We start from the raw sequence: 24,797 nt of genomic DNA, 5'->3' as shown, positions 1-24,797 counted from the left end.
CAGAAACCTTCTAACCACCTGTGTTAGTTAACATCAGCCCGGTGTTTTATTAACATAATTCACATCATTAATTTGGGAGACTATTTCATACAGTCTATTGAATTTCACCTGAAGTGGATTCGTCAACATAAGGCAAGCACCTTATCCCCCACCTGGTATTTTCTTTCTCGAGCGCTGTTATCAAACCAACATTTTGTTTTGAGAAATCTTTAAGTTTTGTCTCGCTGGACTACAGGCTTGGTATAGTTTATTTTTGGACTTCAAAACACAGTCTAACAAGTTAACATGTACATCCCCATCAATCTACTGTACCTTTAACAAGATCAAAGGGCTCAAATGGAGTAAAGCCCAGTGATTCCTGTACTGACTCTCTTTCTGTGGACGAAAGCAAATATATTCCTTCATCCCAGTCTTTTCCATTTTCAACACAATATGTCTTAATCATTGCTTTGAGGGTAGAATGAAATCTTTCTAAAGCCCCTTCTGGTTCCGGATGGTATGCAAATGATGCAATCTGTTTTGCTTCCAATTCATAAACTACCTGCTTGAATAATGCAGATATACAATTACATCCTTGATCAGACTGTATTTCTTTAGACAAATCGAATAAAGTGAAAATCTTGGTAAGAGCCTTCACCACAGTTTTAGCTTTAATATTTCTGAGAGGCATTGCCTCTGGGAATCTGGATGTAGTACACATAATAGTTAGCAGATACTGATGGCCAGCTTTAGTCTTTGGCAATGGGCCAACACAATCCACTATAACTTTGGAAAAGGGTTCACCGAATGCAGGTACAGGCCACTGGGGTGAGCTCATTAGGTTTACCCACAACTTGACAAGTGCCTTTTGGAAACTCTTATTCAGGGTAAACATAACTTCATGAGTTAAAGCAAACTGATCTGCTAATCCAGCAGATTCCTGCGGAGTGGCAGCATCATTTCCATCTAAATACATCTTTATGTCATCAGGGACGCACCTTCGGAATTCTTCAATTAAAACCAACTCTCTCAAGCTGTTAAAATCATCATTTACATGTTCAGATGTGGACCAGTAGTCAATAGACACAAATTTCTCATAAGCAAATTCCGTATATCTGGTTCACAGATTTCTTTAAATTTCTAAACTTTTGCCTGTCTGCTTCTGGGACCAACCCGTAAGCTTTGAGCACAGCCTGTTTCACTATGTCATAATATGTGGTCATAATACGTGGCCATGTGGTTAAGGTGTTGAACTCGCGATCTGAAGGTCATGAGTTCGAGCCTCAGCCGAGGCAGCGTGTGTGTCCTTGAGCAAAGCACTGAACCACACACTGCTCCTGCACATTTATAGCCCAGTGGCGATGACTGGGGCAGCATAAATAAGTAAATAATCAGCTGCTTCAGCAACTGTCAAAGCAGAATAGGCTTGCTAAGCCTTCCCCTTAATTACACTTTGTAAGAGAACTTTTCTTTCTGCTTTTCTGCCTCTCCAGCCTGAAACTGCCTCTGCCTTTCCGGAGCCTCCATCTTTAATTGTTCTAACTTCTACGGGAGCTCAAGCTCATGAGGTTTACTTTCAGGAAACTCCAACTCCTCCACTTTAAACACACCCTCAGATACATAATGTTCAGCTATTATCGTCTGCAGCTGTGCCCTCCTCATTGTCAATTTCACCTGAGCGATTATTAACATTTTAGCAATACTCAACAACTCAATCCTTCTGGTGTCCTCTAATGCCGGAGAGGTTCCAGATATCTATCAACATCCATTGCTGCTGATTTTCCACACACAAATAAATCAAAAGGGATTTCCCCAATGAAATCGATATTAAATCAATCCTTAAATTTGTTCCTATCCCAGACACAGGCCCCATTTTGTTACAAACCGTAACGCTTTAGAAACGAACCAGCAGCAACAGACTACTCCCAGTGGCCACACATTTCATTTCCACGTCCCATTCCCATTCTGATATGTCTATCCATGGCCTCCTCTACTGTCAAAATTAATCCAAACTCAGGTTGGAGGAACGACACCTTATAGACTGGCTGGGTAGCCTGATGGAATGAACATTGACTTTTCTAACTTCCGTTAATGCCCCTCTTCCACTTCTTGCCCCATCACTGACATATTTAATTGTTTGCCTGTTTTCCATGTCTCTCTGGTGCTTCCCCCCACCTTTCTTTCTCCCGAGGCCTCCTGTCCAATGGTCCTCTCCCATCTCCAGCTCTGTATCATGTTCGCCCATCACCTTTCCAGCTCTTAGCTTCATCCCACCACCTCTGGTCTTCTCCTATCATTTCGTATTTCACCCTCCCCCAACTACCTTCATATCACTTAGTATCTTTCCTTTCAGTTAGTCCTGACGAAGGGTCTCAGCCTGAAACATCAACAGTTCTTCTTATAGATACTGCCTGGCCTGCTGTGTTCCACCAGCATTTTGTGTGTGTTGTTTGAATTTCCAGCATCTGCAGATTTCCTCGAGAGTGTTGTGTGTATAAATGTGTATAAATGTGTATAACTAAAACTCCCAAACTATTGAGCTCGGGGGAAACAAGACTTGGAGTCTTGAGATGGTAAAGTATGAAAGTTCAGTTCAACTACATAATAGGTGATGAGAGAGAGATATTTGTAATCCAGGGTAAATGTTGAGAGAAGGCAATTATGTCATATTCCACAGTTTTCATGGTGGTAAAATGAGACCAACAGTCACTGTAGATTTTATCTGTCATCCTTCCAAATCCACATACTAATTATCACCCGAAGTGACTTGTCATAAGGGGTATCGTCTTAATGAATTACCACACCACAGCCAGGCAATGGTTAACACATAAGTAGTCTCCACAGGATACCCCAAATCAGATCCACTCCTATGGATCAAATGAGGTGACAGCCACACATTCGATGTAAGGTGAATCCACCCTTGTGGGCAAAGGAAAGTTCCAAACAGTGACCCTTGGCCACTAGTTCCCTGGTTACAATCCTTCCATTTTTCCTCCTTCGTCTCCGTCTGACTCTGAGTGTCTGTGTCCTCGGTTAAAACTAAACAAGCTGCACACGATGTAAACAAGCTGCAAGTCAGACTGATTTGCCTTCTTAATCTCTCTCTCTCTCTCTCTCTCTTAAAATGACAGTCCACAGCAAACAAAACCTAGGGATTCATAACAATGGCCACTCCCCATTGTGAGCTGACAGGTGTGCCAGTAGGTGGAATGACTGAGTGAATCCTTTCCCACATTCTCAGTGGGTGAACGGCCTCTCCCCAGTGTGAACTCGCTGATGACTCTGTAGTGTGAATGACCGAGTGAATCCCTTCCCACAGACTGAGCAGGTGAATGGCTTCTCCCCAGTGTGAACTCGCTGATGTCTCTGTAGGGTGAATGACCGAGTGAATCCCTTCCCACAGACTGAGCAGGCGAACGGCTTCTCCCCACTGTGAACTCGCTGGTGACTCCGTAGGTGGGATGAACGAGTGAATCCCTTCCCACAGACTGAGCAGGTGAACGGCTTCTCCCCAGTGTGAACTCGCTGATGTACCAGTAGGGTAGATGACAGAGTGAATCCCTTCCCACAGACTGAGCAGGTGAACGGCTTCTCCCCAGTGTGAACTCGCTGATGTACCAGTAGGTCGGATGACTGAGTGAATCCCTTCCCACAGACTGAGCAGGTGAATGGCCTCTCCCCAGTGTGAACTCGCTGATGACTCTGTAGGTGGAATGGCCGAGTGAATCCCTTCCCACAGACTGAGCAGGTGAACGGCCTCTCCCCAGTATGAACTCGTTGGTGACTCCGTAGGTGGGATGACTGAGTGAATCCCTTCCCACAGACTGAGCAGGTGAACGGCTTCTCTCCAGTGTGAATTCGCTGATGACTCTGTAGGGTGGATGGATCAGTGAATCCCTTCCCACATTCTGAGCAGGTGAACGGTCTCTCTCCAGAGTGAACTCGCTGATGACTCTGCAGGGTGGAAGAGTCAGCGTATCCCTTCCCACAGACTGTGCAGGTGAACGGCTTCTCCCCAGTGTGAACTCGCTGATGTCTCTGTAGTTGGGATGACTGATTAAATCCCTTCCCACATTCCGAGCAGGTGAACGGCTTCTCCCCAGTGTGAACTCGCTGATGTACCAGTAGGGTAGATGACTGTGTAAATCCTTTCCCACAGACTGAGCAGGTGAACGGTTTCTCCCCAGTGTGAACTCGCTGGTGAGCCATTAGGTCAGATGACTGAGTGAATCCTTTCCCAGAAATTCAGCAGATGACCAGCCTCTGCCCAGTGTGGTGTGAACTGACTGGTGTGTCCACAGGTGGGATGACCGACTGAACCCCTTCTCACACAGAGAACAGTTGAATGGCCTTGCCCAGTGTGAACTTGCTGATGTACCTTCAATTGTGATAACCGAGTGAATCCATTCCCACTGACTGAGCAGGTGAAAGGCCTTTCTCCTGTGTAAAATGACGGGTTGCCAGTTGGTCAAATGACCGAGTGAATCTCTCCCCACAGTCTGAGCAGGAAGGATGATCGATTGAATCCCTCGCTCCACTTCTTAAATATCTAGACAGAGACAGCAAAACTGTTGTGCTGTGTTTGAGCTTCCTGGAGACAAATTCCTTCTCATTTTTAACCTGTAAAAAGATTTACAAAATCCATCAATGGGTGTAGGACAACATTTCTGATGAGATTACATGAGTTGCCAAGGTTTGATCTGGTATCACACTGTTACAGTGAGGTTCTACCCAAGTTGGACAGAGATATCAACTTCTAACTGGGCAGAGTGCTGGTATCTGGAATGACCATCAATTCTCTGATGCTCTTCCTGTCTCTATAAGAATGGGGCATTCCTGCCGTCTCCAATCTGTGACCTGGCTCAGTCTGACTCTCTCCATTGGTATTATTCCCTGTTCCTGCTGAGCTGCATGGGTGCCTGGCCCCACAGTAACTGAAACACTCTCACACAAATAGTATTTCTTGACGTGCAGTTGGGATCTTCTTTTATGTATTATTAACTTAAAGTGCCACAGTTTTAACGCCATATAAAAAATTCCTGCTGAGATGACTGGTTAGTCCACACAGCTGTTAAAAGTACTTAAGAGTGAATTTTTGTATTATTTCAGATTGTTGTCACAATCATAGAAAATTTCAACACAGAAACAGGCCCTTTGGGCCATCTAGTTTGTGCTGAACTATTTAAACAGCCCACTCCCACACTTCTGCCATCCAGGTACCAAACAAACCTCTTAAATGTTGAAATCGAGCTCGCATGCACCACTTGTGCTGGCTGCTCATTCCACAGCCGGATGACCATCTGTGTGAAGAAGTTTCCCCTCATGTTCCCCTTAACATTTCACCTTTCACCCTTAACCCATGGCCTCTGGTTGTCGTCCCACCCAATCTTTGTGGAAAAAGCCAGCTTGCATTAACAGTATCTGTGCCTCCATATCACAATCAAATCTCCCCTCAATCATCTGCATTCCAAGGAATAAAGTCCTGATTTGTTCAATCTTTCCTTATAACCCAAGTCCTCCAGACATGGCAACATCCTTGTGAATTTTCTCTGAAATATCTTAACTTCGTTTACATCTTTCCTGTAGGTAGGTGACCAAAACTGCACACAATACTCCAAATTAGGCCTCACAAATGTCTTCTAGAAGTCAACATAACATCCATCTATTGTTATCAGTACTTTGGTTCATGAAGGGCAATGGGCTGAAATCATTCTTTCCATCCCTATCTACCTGTGATACCACTTTCAGTGAATTAAGGACTTGTATTCCCAGGTCCCTTTCTTCCACAACACTCCTCCGTGCCCGACCAGTCAATGTGAAAGACCTCCCTTGGTAGGTCATACCAAAGTGCAAAAACTCACACTGGTCTGCATTAAATTCCATTTTCCATTTCTCAAACCATTTTCCCACCTGGCCCAGATCACACTGCAAGCCATGATAGTCTTCTCGCAGTCCGCTAAACCCCCAGTTTTGTTGTCATACACAAATTTGCTGATCCAGTTAACCACACTATCACCCAGATTACTGATATAGATGACAAACAACAACAGATCCAGCACTGATCCCTGTGGCAACCACTAGTCACAGGCCTCCAGTCAGAGAGGCAACCATCTGCTACCACACTCTGGCTTCTCCCAAGGACAGTGTCTCATCCAATTTACTGTCTCGTCTTGAATGCTGAGTGACTGAACCTTCTTGACCAACCTCCCATATGAGACTTTGTCAAAGTGCCTTGCTAAAGTCCATGTAGACAACATCCACTGCCTTGCCTTCATCCACTTCCCTGATAACTTCCTCGAGAGACTCTATAAGATTGGATAGAGCCATGCTGTCTATCCTTTACCAGTCCACACCTATCCAAATACTTACAGTATATACTTGGTTCCTACACACACATTCCAATAACTTTCCCAGATCTGATGTCAAGCCCACCAACGTATAATTTCCTAGTTCATTTTTACAGCCTTTCTTGAACAACAGAACAACATTGTCTGTCCTCCAATCCTCCAGTACCTCACCTGTCACTAAGGAAGATTTAAATATCTGTGCTAAGGCCCCGATAACTTCTGCACTTGTCTTCCGCAGGGTCCTAGTGAACAACTTGTCAGGCCCTGGGGATTGATCCACACTAATTTGCCTCAAACCCCTCCACCTCTGTAATCTGTACAGGGTCCATGAAGTTGATGCGGCTTTGCCTCAGTTCTATAGACTCGGTGTTCATCTCTTGGGTAAATATGGATGCAAAAAAAAATCTCCCCAAGTCTATGCTATCCTTCATATGGATTAGCATTCTGATGTTCCAGAGAAATAATTTTTTTCCCTTGCAATCTTTTTGCTCTCAACATCTGCAGAATCCCTGAGGATTCTCCTTCACCTTGTCTGCTGGGGCAACCTCATGCCTTCTTTTATTTCTTTCATGAGTGTTCACTTGAATTTCCTGTATTTCATAACTACCCCATTTGTTCCTATCTGCCTGTACCTGGTATGCACCTCGTTTTTATTGATCTGGGAGAGGAAAGCCAAAGGGGTGATAGATCTGCATGGTGGGAGGTGGGGGTAAGGAGGGTTAAACTAAAGTTGCAGGGGGAATGGGAGCCTGAATAACAGAACAGATTGTGGAGAGGTTGTGGAGACAGATGTTGTTCAGGCCTCAGGCAAAGTCAGGAATGAAAAAGTTGAGCATGGTGCAGTGAATATGCTGGGCCCTGTATATTTCAATAGAAGGAGCAGCGTAGGAAAGGTGGATGTGTTCAGGGCATGATCAACACCTGGAATCAACACTAGGACCTGGCAACTGTGGACTGGGACAGGCTGCTTTATGGCAAAGGTGTGCTTGCTAAATGGGAGGCCTTCAAAGCGAAAATTTGAAAGTACAAAGCAGGTATGTCAGAATAAAAGGTAAAGATAGAAACTGTAGGGAAACTCGGATTGCAAGAGATATTCAGACCCTGGTAAAGCGCAAAATGGAATTGCATAACAGGGATAGGCAGTCAGTTTCTTATGGAGTATAAGAAATGCAAGAGAACACATAAGAAATCAATCAGGATGGCTAAAAGATGGCATGAGGTTGCTGTCACAGAAAAGGTGAAGGATAATCCTCAGGGATTCTAGTGATAGATTAAGAGCAAAAGGATTGCAAGGCACAAAGTTGGTCCTCTGGAAGACCGGAATGGCAATCCATGTGTGGAAACAAAGCAGATGGGGGAGACATAAAATATTTTTCAAACTCAATTTACTCAGGAGATGGACAAAGGGTCTATGGGATTGTGGAAACATGACATTAACCATTTCAACCCTGGGTAAAAAACACTCCTCTGGCCACTCACACGCTCAATACCCCTCATCATTTTATACACCAAAAAGTGTCTCTAAATATAAACAAGGAAATTCTACATTGCACAATCTACTTTCCACGATTCAGTACATTTACATGGCCAGGTGTGTAAAAAGGGCCCAACGAATATCAGGGAGCAACAGGCCCAATTCACCACAACCACAAACTGCTCCTGCTGCTACCATCCAAGAAACGGTACCACAGCCAAAGGAGCAACAGTCCCCGGGACATCATCTTCCACCAGGCCATCAGACTGATTAATTCACACTGATACATTTGAATTTTAATGTTATATTGACTGTCCAATGCACAATCTAGCTATTATAAATTACTATAAATTACACATTGCACATTTAGATGGAGATGTAAGGTAAATATTTCTACTCCTCATGTTTATGAAGTATGTATCTAATAAAGTCAATTCAATTCACCCTCTCCACTATCTGTTCTGTCATTCTGGCTCCCATTCCCCCTACAACTTATTTTAACCACATCACCCCCTCCCCTGCTCACTACCACTAGCAAGCCTTACCACTAGGATATTCGTCCCCTCTTGTTCTGTTCCTATAACTAACGAATCCCCTATCAGCCTTTTGACTTTCCTCTGCCAGGTAATTCCCCCCAACAGCTTCTAAAGTGCTCCACCTGTTGTTGTGGGGGATGGCCACTAGAGTACTCTGCGATGCCTATTTAACCTCATTCCCCTTCCTGACTCTCACCCAGTTTCCTGTGTCCTGCACCTTGGGTGTAACTCACCTCTCTTCGTGTCATATCTATCACCTCCTCCAACTGCTGGATGACCTGGAATTCACCCATTTCAAGTTGCAGCTCATTGACGTGCAGGGTTACAAGCTGCACATCTTGTAGGTGAGGGCATCAGGGACACTGGAGGTCTCCCCTCCTTCCCTCCACTACCCCTCTAATTTGTAGTAATCTCCCCTCTAATTTGTAATAACCAGTGTGCAGATATATCTTGCACAGTGCATTTTTTACCCAGTGACAAGATGTGCACAGTGAATTTTATATAGAGAGGTATTCATTTTCACAGCTGGCGAATCACTGTCAATAGGAACTTTGATCTCCTCTGGGTTTGATCGAGATCATCTGCACTCTCACACGACCGATATAGCAGGCCTGTAACAGGAAATGGAGGATTTTCTCACCAAAGCTTTTGCACATTGTCCATATGCGATTTCCTTGCTAAATTACGCTTTAAAAAGTCAGATTTCCAAATATCACTCCACTTCTTCCCATTTGCAAATACTCCAGTAACTTTTCAATCACCAAAATGCAAACAGGCATCACTAGTTTCTGTATTCTACATAAATATTCCCCCTGAACCCTCCCCCAATGACTGACGGTGGTGAACTCAGTGAATGAAATCCTAATGAATATGAAGGGAAGGGCAGTAGTCTGTCTCACTGGAGTCTGGCACATTTGTGATGTGAAAGCTACTTGTTGCCCAGGGCAAAGGTGTTTGATGTCATTACGTACCCAGCGAGAATGGGACAAAACATGTTCTCACCGGTAGAAAAGTCCAGAGCAAGAGGAGGTAGAGGAAGCAACACACACAAAATACTGGAGGAGTTCAGCAGGCCAAGTAGCATCTACGGAAAAGTGTCCTAATGCCGATTTTCTCAACTGGTGACGTAAAAGATTTTGTTCCCTTTCTCCGAGTTCCTAATCCTTGCATTTAGATAGCTGGAGCTCAGCTCTGTCTGAGAGATCCATCGGTTCCCATTCCCTCATCAACCGGAAGCTCCCCGGGGCCCGTGTACGGATCGTGGGGCAGAGAGAGAGGGAAGAGGGCAGGACTGTCCCGGGTTTGCTGGTCACGGTGTCCGAAATTCAGAGGAATTATCTCGAAATCGGTGTTTAAGATAAAAACACGGAGAATCGCTCTTACCCGCGCCCGGCATTTTCAAAGGCTTCTGTGTACTGCGCGCATGCGTGAAACTCAGGGACGGCCTCAGCCTGACGCCTGCGCTCCAGCGTCGCCGAAATTCTTAACGCATGGCCATATGGGTAATCACGGTGCCATTAAACATTTCTGCAAGCACCGGTTCAATGTCCATATCTCATTTTTTTTATGGGTATAGAAAAAATCTGCAGCTGTTTTAACGCAGAAAGCGGCTCCCATAAGCAATATACTCAATATCAACGTGTATCTAATGCCAAAGTAAAATGCAGATATAAAACACAGGAGATTCTGCAGTTGCTGGAAATACAGAGACGCACACACACAAAACAATTCAGAGAGCAACTAAGCAGCGGAGTACACAGGCCAGGGATGCGGAAGGGGCTCTGCCTAAAAGTTTTTTATTTATTCCTCTCCAAAATTTCTGCCTGATCTGTTGATTTCCACCTGTGTTTTGCAGAAATTAACCACCTTATTTTTTTCGACCAACCAGTTTCCAAATGCTTCTAATCTTTCACTTTTAACCACATCCTGCTGGTCTTATTCGTCCTCCTCCTCTGGACCCCATTTCTCTCTGGAGCCCCTGAATCAAGCTGGCAACTCTTTTGTTTCTGACTCTGCACCATCGAAGATTCACTCGCTAGTCTGCTGTCAAACTTCAGAGGTGCATTGTGTTACGAGACCGTTTACTGTGAGTGTCGCTTTAAGTGGCTGAGTGAGGCGGGGCTGTGACGTCAGACACAAGCTGCAGGAGCAGGAGCGGGAGAGGGAGACAAGCTGTTGGAACTTCAGCGTGTGCCTGCTATAGGCTGCAACTCTTCCATGCCCAAAAGGTACGGTTGATCTGATCATCGGCACGCAGTGCACAACGGATGTGTGACTGTCACTTCGTATCATCCATATGTGTGGATTTGCTGGAGTATCCGGTGGTATCACTTTTGTTGTCCCATACGTGGAATCGGGGTGTTCTGTGGTAATCACTTGAAGACGATATTCCTGTCACTGTCACCTGGTGATATTTCTAATCTTCGGCGACTGTTATTTCGTTTACCCAGCGTGGAATGTGTGTGGAATTCTTCGTAATGGCCTTCTCTCTACATTTTCGTGTGGATTTATAAATCTCTCCTCTCACTCACTTATTCCGTGGATTACTGAACTTTTCCACTTTACCATCTGAAGACTTTAAGCATTGTTTCTCAAGCTTGATAGTTTGGGAGCTATATATATATATATATATATACGCATAACACTGTTAACTTCTGTTTATTTCTTTATAAAATCTTTTATATTTGGAGTAGATACTGTTACGCACCCCGTGACGGGTCAAAGAACCAGCAGAAATAGAAAACACCGTGAACACCGTGGAGCCTGGTATTGCTGTAAACTAATGCTGTTTATTAGTAACTACGCAATACAGCAATATAAATGCAGATATATCAATCAGGTTAGCAATGATTATATGTGTGTGTGTGTGTGTGTGTGTGTGTGTGTGTGTGTGTGTGTGTGTGTGTGTGTGTGTGTGTGTGTGTGTGTGTGTGAATAGGAAAGCCAAGCGTCTTCACGCCTCGGGGTGAATGGAGACCGTCTGACGGTGATAAGTGAAGTTCGGTTCAGTTCGTGGGATTGAGTCGAGTAGTGATGGAGAGAGAGAGAAGGAGAGGTTTGTGTCTTCAGGTAAGCTGACGCCGTCGATAGTCCCGTCGTCCTCCGAAATCCTTTGGATGTCACCGACTGTGACACTACAAACGGGACCGTTCTTCTGTGGTGGAGTTATTAACCCAGGCGAGGGATGGACACACGAATAATTCCCCACCGGTCACAGTCTTTTCACACTGCGAGAGCCACTGATCGATGCTCCGGATCGATCTTCCAAAGCCCAACTTTTTCTGTGGACACAACAAAGCTCATTCAGTGTCCAAAACCATGTGTCTGGAGGTCTATCAGCGGACCTCCTACTTATCTCATCGTGCTGAGCCCCAGCTGTCCATCAAACAGTTCCTCCCTTCTCTCTCTGTAAGAACACAGAAGCTGACAGTGTCCTTGTAAAAGTGTAAACAAGCTTGCAGAGAAACCATAACACCATCTCTCTCTCTCTCTCTCTCTCTCTCTCTCTCTCTCTCTCTCTCGCCAATGATTACAATACAACAACCATAACTACATCAGCACTCATGAACTGAACTGAACTGAACTATATACTTTTCTATGACAATTCATTTACCCCTAGACATCGATAGAGCTTCTTTATTATTGCTTGTTATTATTCCTACACTTTTAGGTTTATTACAGCTAACTTGTTTTATATGTATATTCGCATTATTGATATGGTTTTGCTTATTTTTATTAATAAACACCTTTAGTTTGGTACCACCAGACTCCAACAGATTCTTCTTTCTCTGCTGTTTAAATACCCAGTTACGGGGTACGTAACAAATCTCCTATCTCATAGAGTGGTGACCAGTTGCAACCTGTCATGTCAGGGAGAGCAAGAGGGGAACGGCAGGGATATATTTTTATATACTGATATGGAACAGAAACATGGGCAGGGATAAGATGGGCCGAGTGGCCTCTCCAGTGAGACACGGGATTTGATACAAACTGATTTATCTTTCACAGATCCACAATATTAAACACCAGTCTAGTTTAAGGCTAACATCAGCAGAACAGACTCCTCCAATGCTCAGTGACCAGGGTTCAGTCCTGGGAGCGATGAGCAGCCGCAAGAACTGCAGAATCTGACAGTAACAGTCCCTCATGAACCCGCAGCTGCCTTCAGTCACCGTGATGGTTAAACATTTAACACGGAGCTGATTTGAACTTCCTCCCTGATGTGAAGTTGCTGGTGTTGCAGCAGCTGGGATGATTGAGTAAAACTCTTTGCTCACTCCGGACAGAAATGTGGCCTCTATTTATTGTGAACTCACTGGAGCATCACAAGGTGGATGAACTGAATGAGTCTCTTCGCACACACGGAGCAGGTGAACGGCCGCTTCCCAGTGAGAAGCTGTAGATCTCGGGCTTCGGTCTTGGCCCGAAACGTTGACTGCTCATTTACACTGATGCTGCCCGACCTGCTGAGTTCCTCCAGCGTCTTGTACGTGTTGCTTTGACCACAGCATCTGCAGTGTACTTTGTGTTCAAGCGCTGGTGAACTGACAGATAGAGCGGAACTAACGTGCTGTTCTGTTCGAGATTCCCATACACAAATCCTTTTAATTTTCTACACTGTTAAAAGTTTACAAAGCACGTCAGTGGGTGAAGGACAACATTTCAACTCAGGTAATTTTAGTCTCCATGGTGCCTGTGCTGTCTTTACGACAGTTATTTAGTTTATAATATTTTCGCTTAGTAATTCATTCAATAGTATTTTCTAGTTAGAATTAGGAGTGTTTAAAGTATATTCATTGCATGTAAAATATATCGGCATGCGATGACGTCACATCCGGTTTCGCCGCGTCTTGTGGGAAAACACCGGTTTGAAATTAGCGCGAGGGTGGGGGCTTTCCACGAGGCTCACCTGAGCAGAAGCAGTTTTGCAGGCATGAGAAATCACAGTGAGAGCAACGCTGTAAGTTAATAGATAATCGATATATTGAACTAAGATGTTAATGCCGATCCTGTTAGAAGTAACGACGGTAGATAATGTTTATGCTTTTGTTAGTTAAAGAGTCGCGGATAGTTTGCATGGAAGTGTATTTAAAGTAGTCAATGGAGCAGGTAAACTCTCCCTGTATACTGCACCTTAGTGTAATGTAGTTATAGTCATCTTTGCAAGTATTTACACTTGAAATGTGATATTAAGGAAGGAACAAATACTGTATCAATCTTGTATTGTTTTATCAACAGTTTTCACCATATGTTAATGTGAAGAGTGAACAGTAAATGGTTAGTCTTACTGCGATCTGGTTTGCATTGGCTGTGGTTTATCCGGACGTTAAATTCGACGTTATCACTTACACGCGAAGGAGAACGTTACAGTGAAAAAGCGGCATTATCAGGTGTTTCAAGTGCTGCAATGTCAGCTCAATCCAGCATCAAGTCGACGCCGCCCAGCGACAAGGGCGGTAAACCGACATCAAGTAAGCCCACCCGGGCGTTATCAGGTGTTCCAAGTGCTGCAATGTCAGCTCGATCCGGGATCAAGTCGATGGCGCCCAGCGACAAGGGCAGTAGAACGACATCAAGTAAGTCCACACAGGCAAGAGCCAAGGCAGAAGCCGCCAAGGTGCGACTGCATTACGCCAAACAAGAAGCAGTTTTGAAAATGAAACTGGCCACCAAAGAAGCCGAAAGGGCCGCCAGACAAAGAGAAGAGGCCGCCAGAGAAGCCGAAACCCAGTTGGAAATGACAAAAATATCGACAGAGTTGCATGTGCTGCAGCTAGAAGGAGAAGGAGAAGCTGCCATGGCGGAAGCAAAGTACATAGAAGAAGCTGAAGGGTCGCGTGATCTGACCGAAACAAGTTCTACTTTAGAAAGGACCAGACTGGAACGCACAAGCGACTATGTACAATCTCAAATAGACAGGCAGGCTCGTCTCCCCTCTCCATACCTATTCGATAACTTCCCCAGCTACGAGGAACCTCAGAGAGTCACGATTGCATCACATCCATACGAGGAAGGAAATTTACCCTCACGGCTCCGTGATGAAGTCAAGAATGAAAGAACCGACAACGCTCCTTCACCCCCACAACAGGACGGCGGGGAGGGAGAGGTTCACTCCAGGACAACAATTGTCAGCTCGAACTGTACAGAAGTTTGCGGTCAAACTCAGTCAAGCCGTTCTTGTTCCGAGATCTGCCTCACTGAGGTGTACCCTAAAGAAGCACAACAAGACATTACCAAGCGTAAAGTAACCGACGAGACGCTAGGTCAGTCAGTTTTCGTTCAAACCGAGGACGGAAACAAACTTGCACAATCAGCTCAAGATACCATTTCTTTAAAACCCAAAAACACCAAGGTCTTCAGAGATGAAGCAAATAATGGGGTTGCCCCATTGCCTATCAGAGAACCACGCCAGCGCTCACCAGATAACAAAGAGCAGGCAGTCAAACGGTTCACGTCCTTACGGAAAACCCGGAAAAGGAAACCTGAGATGCAGCAACACACCCGATTGGCCCACGAGGTACTGTGCACCCTAATGGCAGAGGTCACAGCCATTATAAACGCACAATCATTCCTACCTGTGTCTTCTGACCCAGAAAACCCCTTTATACTTTCGCCATCAACGCTCCTTACGCAGAAGGCAGGAGCACCTCCTCCACCAGGAGACTTCTCAGACAAGGATTTGTACACAAAGCAATGGAGACAAGTCCAGGCTCTGGCAAATCAGTTCTGGCCTCGCTGGAGACAAAAATATCTACCTTTGTTGCAACAGAGACAAAAGTGGACAGAACCCCGCAGGAATCTTCAAGTTGGAGACAGTCCTGCTCAGGGACAAGCAAATCGCCCGCAACAGCTGGCCAACGGCCAGAATCACTGCTACATTCCCTAGCGAGGATGGACATGTCAGGAAGATCGAATTGAAAACTACCGGCCAAGGCGATGTGAAAGTTTACCAAAGGCTAGTTACAGAAGTTATTCTACTTCTACCCAATGACTGATTAAGAGACTAAGTTTTGTACTCTGCTCATTGTGACCTTACGAATGTCAAGCGGGGAGTGTGCTGTCTTTACGACAGTTATTTAGTTTATAATATTTTCGCTTAGTAATTCATTCAATAGTATTTTCTAGTTAGAATTAGGAGTGTTTAAAGTATATTCATTGCATGTAAAATATATCGGCATGCGATGACGTCACATCCGGTTTCGCCGCGTCTTGTGGGTAAACACCGGTTTGAAATTAGCGCGAGGGTGGGGGCTTTCCACGAGGCTCACCTGAGCAGAAGCAGTTTTGCAGGCATGAGAAATCACAGTGAGAGCAACGCTGTAAGTTAATAGATAATCGATATATTGAACTAAGATGTTAATGCCGATCCTGTTAGAAGTAACGACGGTAGATAATGTTTATGCTTTTGTTAGTTAAAGAGTCGCGGATAGTTTGCATGGAAGTGTATTTAAAGTAGTCAATGGAGCAGGTAAACTCTCCCTGTATACTGCACCTTAGTGTAATGTAGTTATAGTCACCTTTGCAAGTATTTACACTTGAAATGTGATATTAAGGAAGGAACAAATACTGTATCAATCTTGTATTGTTTTATCAACAGTTTTCACCATATGTTAATGTGAAGAGTGAACAGTAAATGGTTAGTCTTACTGCGATCTGGTTTGCATTGGCTGTGGTTTATCCGGACGTTAAATTCGACGTTATCACTTACACGCGAAGGAGAACGTTACAGTGCCTTCTGATTAAAACACTGTCACATCTCAAAACAATTTAGAGGAACAAGATTTCATCTTCTAACTGGCCACAGTTCCGGCATCAGGGTCAACATCAAACTCTCTGCTTCCCTCTCTGTGTCAAAATGGATCATTCCTCCCCTTCATCAGTCTGTGACTTGGCTCAGTTTGTCTGTCTCCTTCGCATTCTGAGCATGCGCCACACACCCACTGAGATCACATTTTATTTACACGGCTGTGACTAGAGACTTTCTGATTATTATGTCCCTCCCGGCATTTGACGGTGGTAAACTCAGTCAGTAATGGTATTGACCCTCAGGAGTAGGTGATTAGGCTTTTTCGTTGGAGATCGATAAACTGCCGGTAGTGTGTGTCTGGATGAGTGGGTCGTTTTCAGACTGGAAGGAGGTAGCGTTTGGAGTACCCCAGAGATCAGTCCCTGACCACAGTTGTTCACAGTTTAATGTCCTGGAGAGGCAACGAGATGTGAGATGTCCCAGTCTGCTGGTGAGGCAGAAAGTGTGGAGTAGGGGGTGGGGAGGCTATTCACATGCAATCTCGTAGCTTTGCAATCAGTACATAGTGCACTGTGGGGCTGCAGTGGCGGGATCCAATCTGCTAATTAGATTTGCTGAAGGCACTACATTGATTGGCCGAATCCCAAATAACAACGAGACAACTTACGAAGAAGAAGTCATCACTCCGACACAGTGGTGTCAAGAAAACAACCTCTCCCTCATTGTGACAAAAACACAGGAGCTGATTGTGGATTACAGGAGGAATGGAGATAGGGAGCACATTCAACATTTCCAAGTCTGTTATTGACACAAAATGCACATTTTAATATTGATCACTACACAATGCATTTTATACATTGTTAATGACATAAAACATATTTATAGATTGTTACCGACAGAGAATCGTATAACTTGTGTTCCGTGTGTTAACTGAATGTACTTGCCTGTGATGCTGCCACAAGTCAGTGTTTCTCTGTACCTGTACCTTCCCGTACTTGTGCACTTGGCAATACATTCAACAGGACCTGAGAAATCTCAGTGAGATTTGATTAATGATGATCATCTTGGCCGCTCGGTAGGTCGAATGTATGAGACAGTACACTGTTAAATGCAAATCCCTGAACAGTGTTGAAGATCAGTGGGATCTTAGACTCCAAGTTCATCGCTCCCTGAGAGAGACTGCACAGATTGATCGGGTGGTTAAGAAGGCAAATGGCATGGTTGTCTTTATTAGGTGAAGCATTGAGTTCAAAAGTCGGGAAGTTGGGTTGCGGCTGATCCGAGCCTGCGGTCGTTCTGTGACTGTTTCTTTAAGAGTCCGGCCTGCGGAGGCGGGGCTAAGACGTCAGTCACAGGCTGACAGCGCTGACTGTGGACTGAACCATCAGAGAGAGAAAGCGATCTGCAGACAGGCAGTCGGCCAGGAGAGAGAGGGAGAGAGGGGGAGAGGGGGAGAGGGGGAGAGAGGGAGAGAGGGGCAGAGGGGGAGAGGGAGAGAGGGAGAGAGAGAGAGAGAGAGACTGGAAAAGCTGATCGCTTCAGTTAGTCGCAGCTGAGGCTTGGAACTCTCCTATGCCCACAAGAGTGGGTTGATCATCGGTACACGGAACCACAACGAATGTCTGTGGCTGCCACTTCGTATAATCCATAGGAGTGGGTTTTGGAATGTCTTGTGTTAACCCTTGACTGGGTATGTTGTGTGGTAACCCCGGGAAGACGGTGTTCCTGTGACAGGTCACTTTCGTTAATCGTATGTGGACGGATTCAGCGGATAAGATCTTCGTCAACGGTATTTTGAAGTAACGGCCTTTTCACCCTGTAAGACTCTAAGCTTTGTTCCCTCAGGCTCGATAGTCTGGGAATTATATTTACACATATATTCACATAACACTGCTAACTTTCCTTTATTTCGTTAAGTTACTATATTATAAATAGATATTAATAAAGAGAGTGGTTTTAACATCAAAACCAGACTCCAGTGTGAACTCTATTGCTGCTGGTTCGTTTCTAAAACGTTACAGTTCGTAACACAGTTTTATAAAACTCGATTAGACCACATCTGGAGTTTTTCATACAGTTCTGGTCGCCCCCATTCTCGGAAGGATGTCGGGGCTTTGGAGAGGGCGCAGAAGAGGTTTACCAGGACACTGCCTGGATTAGAGGGCATGAGCGAGAACGAGAGGCTGGACAAACTTGTGTTGTTTTCTCCAGAGCGGCGCAGGCTGGGGTGAGACTGGATGGACGTTTATAAGATTACGAGAGGAATAGATAGACGGGACAGACGATATATTTTTCCTGGGAGTTGAAATGTCTAATACATTTAAGGTGAGAGGAGATCTGAGCGGCAAGTTTGCCTCTTTCCACAGAGTATTGGGCAGCCGGAGTGTCTGCTTGCGGTGGGAGACCAAAGCGGTCACGTGATCCCGTTTCCTGTTCACGTCTTACCGCAGATCTGCTGCATCTGCGGGTCACTGCTCTACGTGACGTGCAGCTTCATGTTTCCCCGTTCAGTCACGGCAGTGAGATCCGGATCTGTCACGTCCTCTCGTTGTGGTGGACAGTATGCTTTTTTCTGCAATATTTTCAGCATGTTTCATTTCACTGTTTTTATCTGCTGAAGTACAGCCGATGTTTCTGGGTGTCGGACCCACTTATGTGAGAATTTAGCCTTTTCTATTTCTCTGAGCTTCTCATAAATGTCTACAGTTCAGTTAAGCTTCACTCCACTACTTCCAAAGCAACAACCCGGTCAGTCAAAAAGTTCCACACAATTAAAATAGTTTATTACATCGTTTTTTTTTAATTTTGTACTATTTATATAATTTAAGTATGTAATATTTATATTCTTATATTAAATCATAATTGTTAAAATCTATAGTTATGAATTAGGTTCTATTGCTGCCGCAGAGACAACGAATTTCATGACAAATGCCGGTGCTATTAAACCTGATTCTGATATTGATCTGGGATACCCACCACCGGTCACCTGATCCCAGTTACCGCAGATCGTAATGAGAGATTGAATCCTTTTCCATTTATTTCCTTTCCACAGAAATGACAACAGTTCAGTTTCCTTCTGTGGTTCCAGAGCAGAAGCTCAGTCTGTCTAATATTTCCACACAATTAAAATGGGGAATTCGTTTGTTATCATCACGTACTGAGCTACAGTGAAAATCTTGCCTGACGGGCCATCCACACAGATCGATACATTACAACAGTTCACTGAGTTGATATACGACAGAACAATAACTGTAACAAAGCATTATGGCTGCAGAGAAAGTGCAGTGCAGACAGACATATGGTGCCGGGTCACGTCGAGTTACATTGTGAGGCCGAGTCCATTTTATCATTCATTTGGCTTTTAAACACAGACAGGAAGCCGCCATCGAGCTTGTCATTCCTAATAACTGCAGGTCTTCTTTTTTTCTCACTTTCTCGTGGCACTAGACAGGGATGTCCATTAACCCCTTTATTATTTAATCTTGTATTGGAGCCTCTAGCTATAACACTACGTGAAGCTAAAAGTATTCTTGGTATCTCTATGAATGGAACCATACATAAGATTTCTCTTTATGTAGATGATCTTTTGGTTTTTATTTCAAATTTTGAGGAATCAATTCCTAATCTTTTGGAAACACTTAAAGATTTCGCTAAATTTTCTGGATTTAAACTTAACTTGAATAAAAGAGTATTTTTCCATTAAATGTCCCTGTTAGTGTATATAATGATATTCCTTTTAGAACTGTTAATACATTTAGATATTTAGGTATTATAGTTACTAAAAAATATAAAGATCTCTATAAAGCGAATATAGTTCCTTTAATGGACTTAATGAAACAATTTTCTAGATGGAATCCACTTACTTTTTCTTTAATAGGTCGTATTCATGCTGTGAAAATGATTTTACCTAGATTTTTATATATTTTTCAAAATATACCTATCTTTTTAGCTAAAAAAATTTCGATCAAATTGAAAACCATATCAGCAAGTTTGCTGACGATACTAAACTGGGTGGCAGTGTGACATGCGAAGAGGACGTTAGGAGAATACAGGGAGACTTGGATAGGCTGAGTGAGTGGGCAGATACTTGGCAGATGTCATTCAATGTGAATAAATGTGAAGTTATCCACTTTGGAAGCTGGAACAAGAGGGCAGAGTATTGTCTGAACGGTGTCGAGTTAGGTAAGGGAGAAATGCAAAGAGACCTAGGAGTCCTAGTTCACCAGTCAATGAAGGTGAATGAGCAAGTGCAACAGGCAGTGAAGAGGGCAAATGGAATGTTGGCCTTTGTTACAAGGGGAATTGAATACAAGAGCAAGGATGTTCTTTTGCATTTGTACAGGGCCCTGGTGAGACCACACCTGGAATATTGTGTACAGTTTTGGTCTCCAGGTTTAAGGAAGGACATTCTGGCAATTGAGGAAGTGCAGCGTAGATTCACTAGGTTGATTCCTGGGATGGCAGGGCTGTCTTACGCAGAGAAATTGGGCTTGTACACGCTGGAATTGAGGAGATTGAGAGGGGATCTGATTGAAACGTTTAAGATAATTAAAGGATTTGATAGGATTGAGGCAGGAAATATGTTCCAGATGTTGGGAGAGTCCAGTACCAGAGGGCATGGATTGAGACTAAGAGGTCAGTTATTTAAAACAGAGTTGAGGAAGAGCTTCTTCTCCCAGAGAGTTGTGGAGGTGTGGAATGCACTGCCTCGGAAGACGGTGGAGGCCAATTCTCTGGATGCTTTCAAGAAGGAGCTGGATAGATATCTGATGGATAGGGGAATCAAGGGATATGGGGACAAGGCAGGGACTGGGTATTGATAGTGAATGATCAGCCATGATCTCAGAATGGCGGTGCAGACTCGAGGGGCCGAATGGTCTACTTCTGCATCTATTGTCTATTGTCTATCAACCGTCATTTCATATTTATAAAATAATGGAAGGAAACCATATAGCATAATTCAAATTATGATATTTGGCAAAAGAACTCTCAAATTCGAATCGAGGATCAAAGGTTCTACTTCTATTTTTTCCAAACTAAGACATAACATTCCTTGAGAAAACGATTCAATTAATGTAGGGGAAGAAATATCTTTCCATTTTAATAAAGTAGCCCTTCTTGTCAGTAGTGTAACAAATGCAATTACATGTTGATCTGAAGATGAAATACCCTGAATATGATGTGGAATTATTCCAAATAGACCAGTCAATCTATTAGGTTGTAAATTTATTTTCTGAGCTGTAGAACTTGTAGAAAATAAAGATTTCCAGAACTATTTTAATGAAGAACATGACCAGAACATATGTGACAAAGTAGCTACTTCAGTTTTACATCTATCTCAGCAATTGTCTATACTAGGAAATATTTTAGATAGTCTCTCCTTTGTTAAATAATAACGATGACTAGTTTTACATTGACTTAAACAATGGTTGGCACATATAGAAGAAGAATTTATGTTTTTCAAAACTCGAAGCCAATCTTCATTAACAAAGGACATAATAAGTTCTCTCTCCCAATCTTGTTTAATCTTTAGTGATAGGTTCTCGTTTTGTAACAAAAATAAATTATAAATTCTGCCAATGGAACCTTTCACGAAGGGATTCACTTTCAAAATTGTATCCAACAAATCAGATTCTTGTAAACATGGAATCTTAGGTAAATATTGTTGTAAAAAAGTCTAAACTGAACATATTGCAAAAAAATGTGTATGAGCGAGAGAAAATTTGTTAATGAACTCTTCAAAGATCATAATGGACCATCACAAAATAAATCTGTAAAAGAATGGATCCCTTTATTTTTCCATAGGAGAAAAATGGGGTCAGTTGTTGAAGGTATAAATAAGAAATTTCGATGTAAAAAACTAGTCATCTTAAATTGTTTAAATTTTTTAAAGAAACGAAACTGAACCCAAATCCGTAGGGATTGTTTAATAACCGGGTAAAGATTTAAATTTGGAATTTTAGAGAGATGTAAAAGTAATGGAGCTCCTAATATTGAAGTTAAATGAAATTATTTAACTGCTTTTAATTCCAAATCAACCCATAATGGATTTTGGTTCTTATCAAGACAATATAACCAAAAACAGAATTGTCTAATGTTCACAGCCCAATAATACTCTTAAATTAGGAAGTGCAAGTCCACCATCTTCTTCAGATTTGTGTAAATGATACTTATTAATTCTTGGTCTCTTATTGTTCCAAATAAAGGAAGAAATAAGTGAGTCAATTTGATCGAAATTTTTTTAGTTAAAAAGATAGGTATATTTTGAAAAATATATAAAAACTTGTATGTGGACGGATTAGCACACAACAAATAGAGAGATATTTGTAATCCAGAATGAAACGTATAGAAAAGACCGTTACATCAAAATAACCGTCGACGATGTTCTTATTCGTTGAATCCGTCCACATACCAGTTTACAGCGAAAGTGACCTGTCACGGAATACCGTCTTCCAGGGGTTACCACACAACATACCCAGGCAAGGGTTAACACAATGTATTCCAAACGCCACTCCTATGGATTATGCGAAGTGACAGCCACACACATTCGTTGTGGTTCCGTGTACCGATGATCAACCCACTCTTGTGGGCATAGGAGAGTTCCAAGCCTCAGCTGAGACTAACTGAAGCGATCAGCTTTTCCAGTCTCTCTCTTTCTCTTTATGGTTCAGTCCACTAGACTTCCTGACTGGGAGACCTAAGTCAATCCGGATCGGGATCAGCCGCTCCAACACCATCACACTGAGCACGGGGGCTCCCCAGGATTGCGTGCTCAGTCCACTGTTGTTCACTCTACTGACCCACGACTGTGCTGCAACTCACAGCTCGAACCACATCATCAAGTTCGCCAATGACACAACCGTGGTGTGTCTCATCAGCAAGAACGACGAGTCAGCTTACAGAGAGGAGGTGCAGTGGCTAACGGTCTGGTGCAGAGCCAACAACCTGTCTCTGAATTTGAACAAAACAAAAGAGATGGTTGTTGACTTCAGGAAGACACGGAGCGACCACTCCCCGCTGAACATCGACGGCTCCTCGCTGGAGATCTTTAAGAGCACCAGATTTCTTGGTGTTCACCTGGCGGAGAATCTCACCTGGTCCCTCAACAGCAGCTCCATAGCAAAGAAAGCCCAGCAGCGACTTTACTTTCTGCAAAGGCCGTGGAAAGTCCATCTCCCCCCCCCCCCCATCCTCATCACATTCTACAGGGGTTGTATTGAGAGCATCCTGAGCAGCTGCATCACTGCCTGGTTCGGAAATTGCAACATCTCGGATAGCAAGACCCTGCAACAGATAGTGAGGTCAGCTGAGATGATCATCGGGGCCTCTCTTCCCGCCATCACGGACATTTACCCAACACGCGGCATCCGCAAAGCAAACAGCATCATGAAGGACCCCACGCACCCCGCATACAATCACTTCTCCCTCCTTCCCTCTGGGAAAAGGCACTGAAGCATTCGGGCTCTCACAACCAGACTATGTAACTGTTTCTTCCCGCAAGCTATCGGACTCCTCAATACACAGAGCCTGGACAGTCACCTTACTGCCCTATTGTCTTGTTTATTATTTATTGAAATGCCTGCACTGTTTTGTGCACTTTATGCAGTCCTGGGTAGGTCTGTGGTCTGGTGTAGTTTTTTTTTCTTTTCTGTGTTATTTTTTATGTGGTTCAGTCCAGTTTTTGTACTCTGTCATGTAACACCATGGTCTTGGAAAAAAAACACGTTGTCTCATTTTTACTGTGTACTGTACCAGCAGTTATGGTCGAAATGACAATAAGAGTGACTTGACTTGAATCGGCAGCATCTGCGGATTTGTCTCCGAGGCCCCGCCCACGCTCTGATGACGCAATAAGCACACTGCGCATGCTCACATTCCCGGGCTGGGCAGTGATTTTTTTTCTTTGTGTTGAAGCGGGTCTGGAGCGGTGGATTGTCCACGGGATCCGGATCGGGAGAGGGTCCTCGCCCCCTCGGGCGGCGAGCCGCGGGGGCCGGTCGGATCATTCTCTGCGGAGCGGGACCGACAAGATCCATGCGGTGAGTATTGAGTTCGGTCCCGACCGATGCTGGGCAGTGAGTCCCAGTAACTTCCCCGAACTCGCGGTCTCACCCCGCTTCCTGAACAAAACCTACCGGGGTCTGTCCGGGTTGTGAGACCTTCACCTCGAACCTGGGGATATTTTCTACGATGTGTTGATAAAAGTTGGTTCAGGGAGAAGGGTAAATGCCAAAGTTCCTGTTGCTCTATCTTTGTCATTTTAGCACATAGTAGTGTGTACTGTTAATGCTGTATCTGTGTATTGCCGGAGGGCCATCAGTGATCGTCCTTGATCCCTGCTCCCCCCCCCCCCCCCGTTCCATCTGCTTAATCCCTGCCCATCTTGTTCAACCTCTGTCCAGCCTGTATCCCACCACCTCGCTGATAAATGTCGACAATCTCTCTTCTACCGTTGCCTTCATTGTGAAGTCTTTTGCCTCACGGAGTTATTTCTGAAATCAGTGTTTGTTACCTGGAACTGCCAGAGGATTTATTTAATGCAGAATGAGGGAGGATAAAGGCAGTCACTACAATTTTAGTTTCAAAGTTACCAAACGGCCGCTGTGTTAATCTTTGCCAGACGGAAACTCCCAGTATTTAAAGTTGAGTCCGATATTTCCTGTTTTGGTCATGTTTGGAGAGGCAAATTCCCTGTTGCCAGGATCAGCCACAGG

At 44.0% G+C, this 24,797-nt stretch overlaps 1 protein-coding gene across 2 annotated transcripts; it reads right to left on the bottom strand.

Moving 5' to 3' along the window:
- Positions 1 to 2,967: 2,967 nt before the first annotated feature.
- On the bottom strand, positions 2,968 to 9,729 carry LOC132386406 (zinc finger protein 229-like). 2 transcript variants are annotated; one of them, XM_059958677.1, is made up of 2 exons: positions 9,720 to 9,729; positions 2,968 to 4,599 (listed from the first exon to the last, which is right to left on the bottom strand). In XM_059958677.1, exon 2 carries the CDS (start codon positions 4,186 to 4,188, stop codon positions 3,217 to 3,219), a length of 972 nt encoding a protein of 323 aa, XP_059814660.1. In that variant the 5' UTR covers positions 4,189 to 4,599; positions 9,720 to 9,729; the 3' UTR covers positions 2,968 to 3,216. The 2 variants fall into 2 exon arrangements, with proteins under 2 accessions (XP_059814660.1, XP_059814661.1); XM_059958678.1 differs by lacking the exon at positions 9,720 to 9,729 and adding an exon at positions 8,570 to 8,714.
- Positions 9,730 to 24,797: the final 15,068 nt, after the last annotated feature.

The sequence above is a fragment of the Hypanus sabinus genome, unplaced genomic scaffold (genome assembly GCF_030144855.1).
Source record: "Hypanus sabinus isolate sHypSab1 unplaced genomic scaffold, sHypSab1.hap1 scaffold_1146, whole genome shotgun sequence".
Taxonomy (NCBI): Eukaryota; Metazoa; Chordata; class Chondrichthyes; order Myliobatiformes; family Dasyatidae; genus Hypanus; species Hypanus sabinus.
The sequence above is the reverse complement of the archived record's forward strand: the minus strand, read 5'-3'. Positions and strand labels throughout refer to the sequence as shown.

Bases quoted from the DNA above. Each gene is read 5' to 3' on its own strand.
- LOC132386406 (XM_059958677.1), bottom strand. From the start codon at position 4,188: ATGGCTCACCAGCGAGTTCACACTGGGGAGAAACCGTTCACCTGCTCA.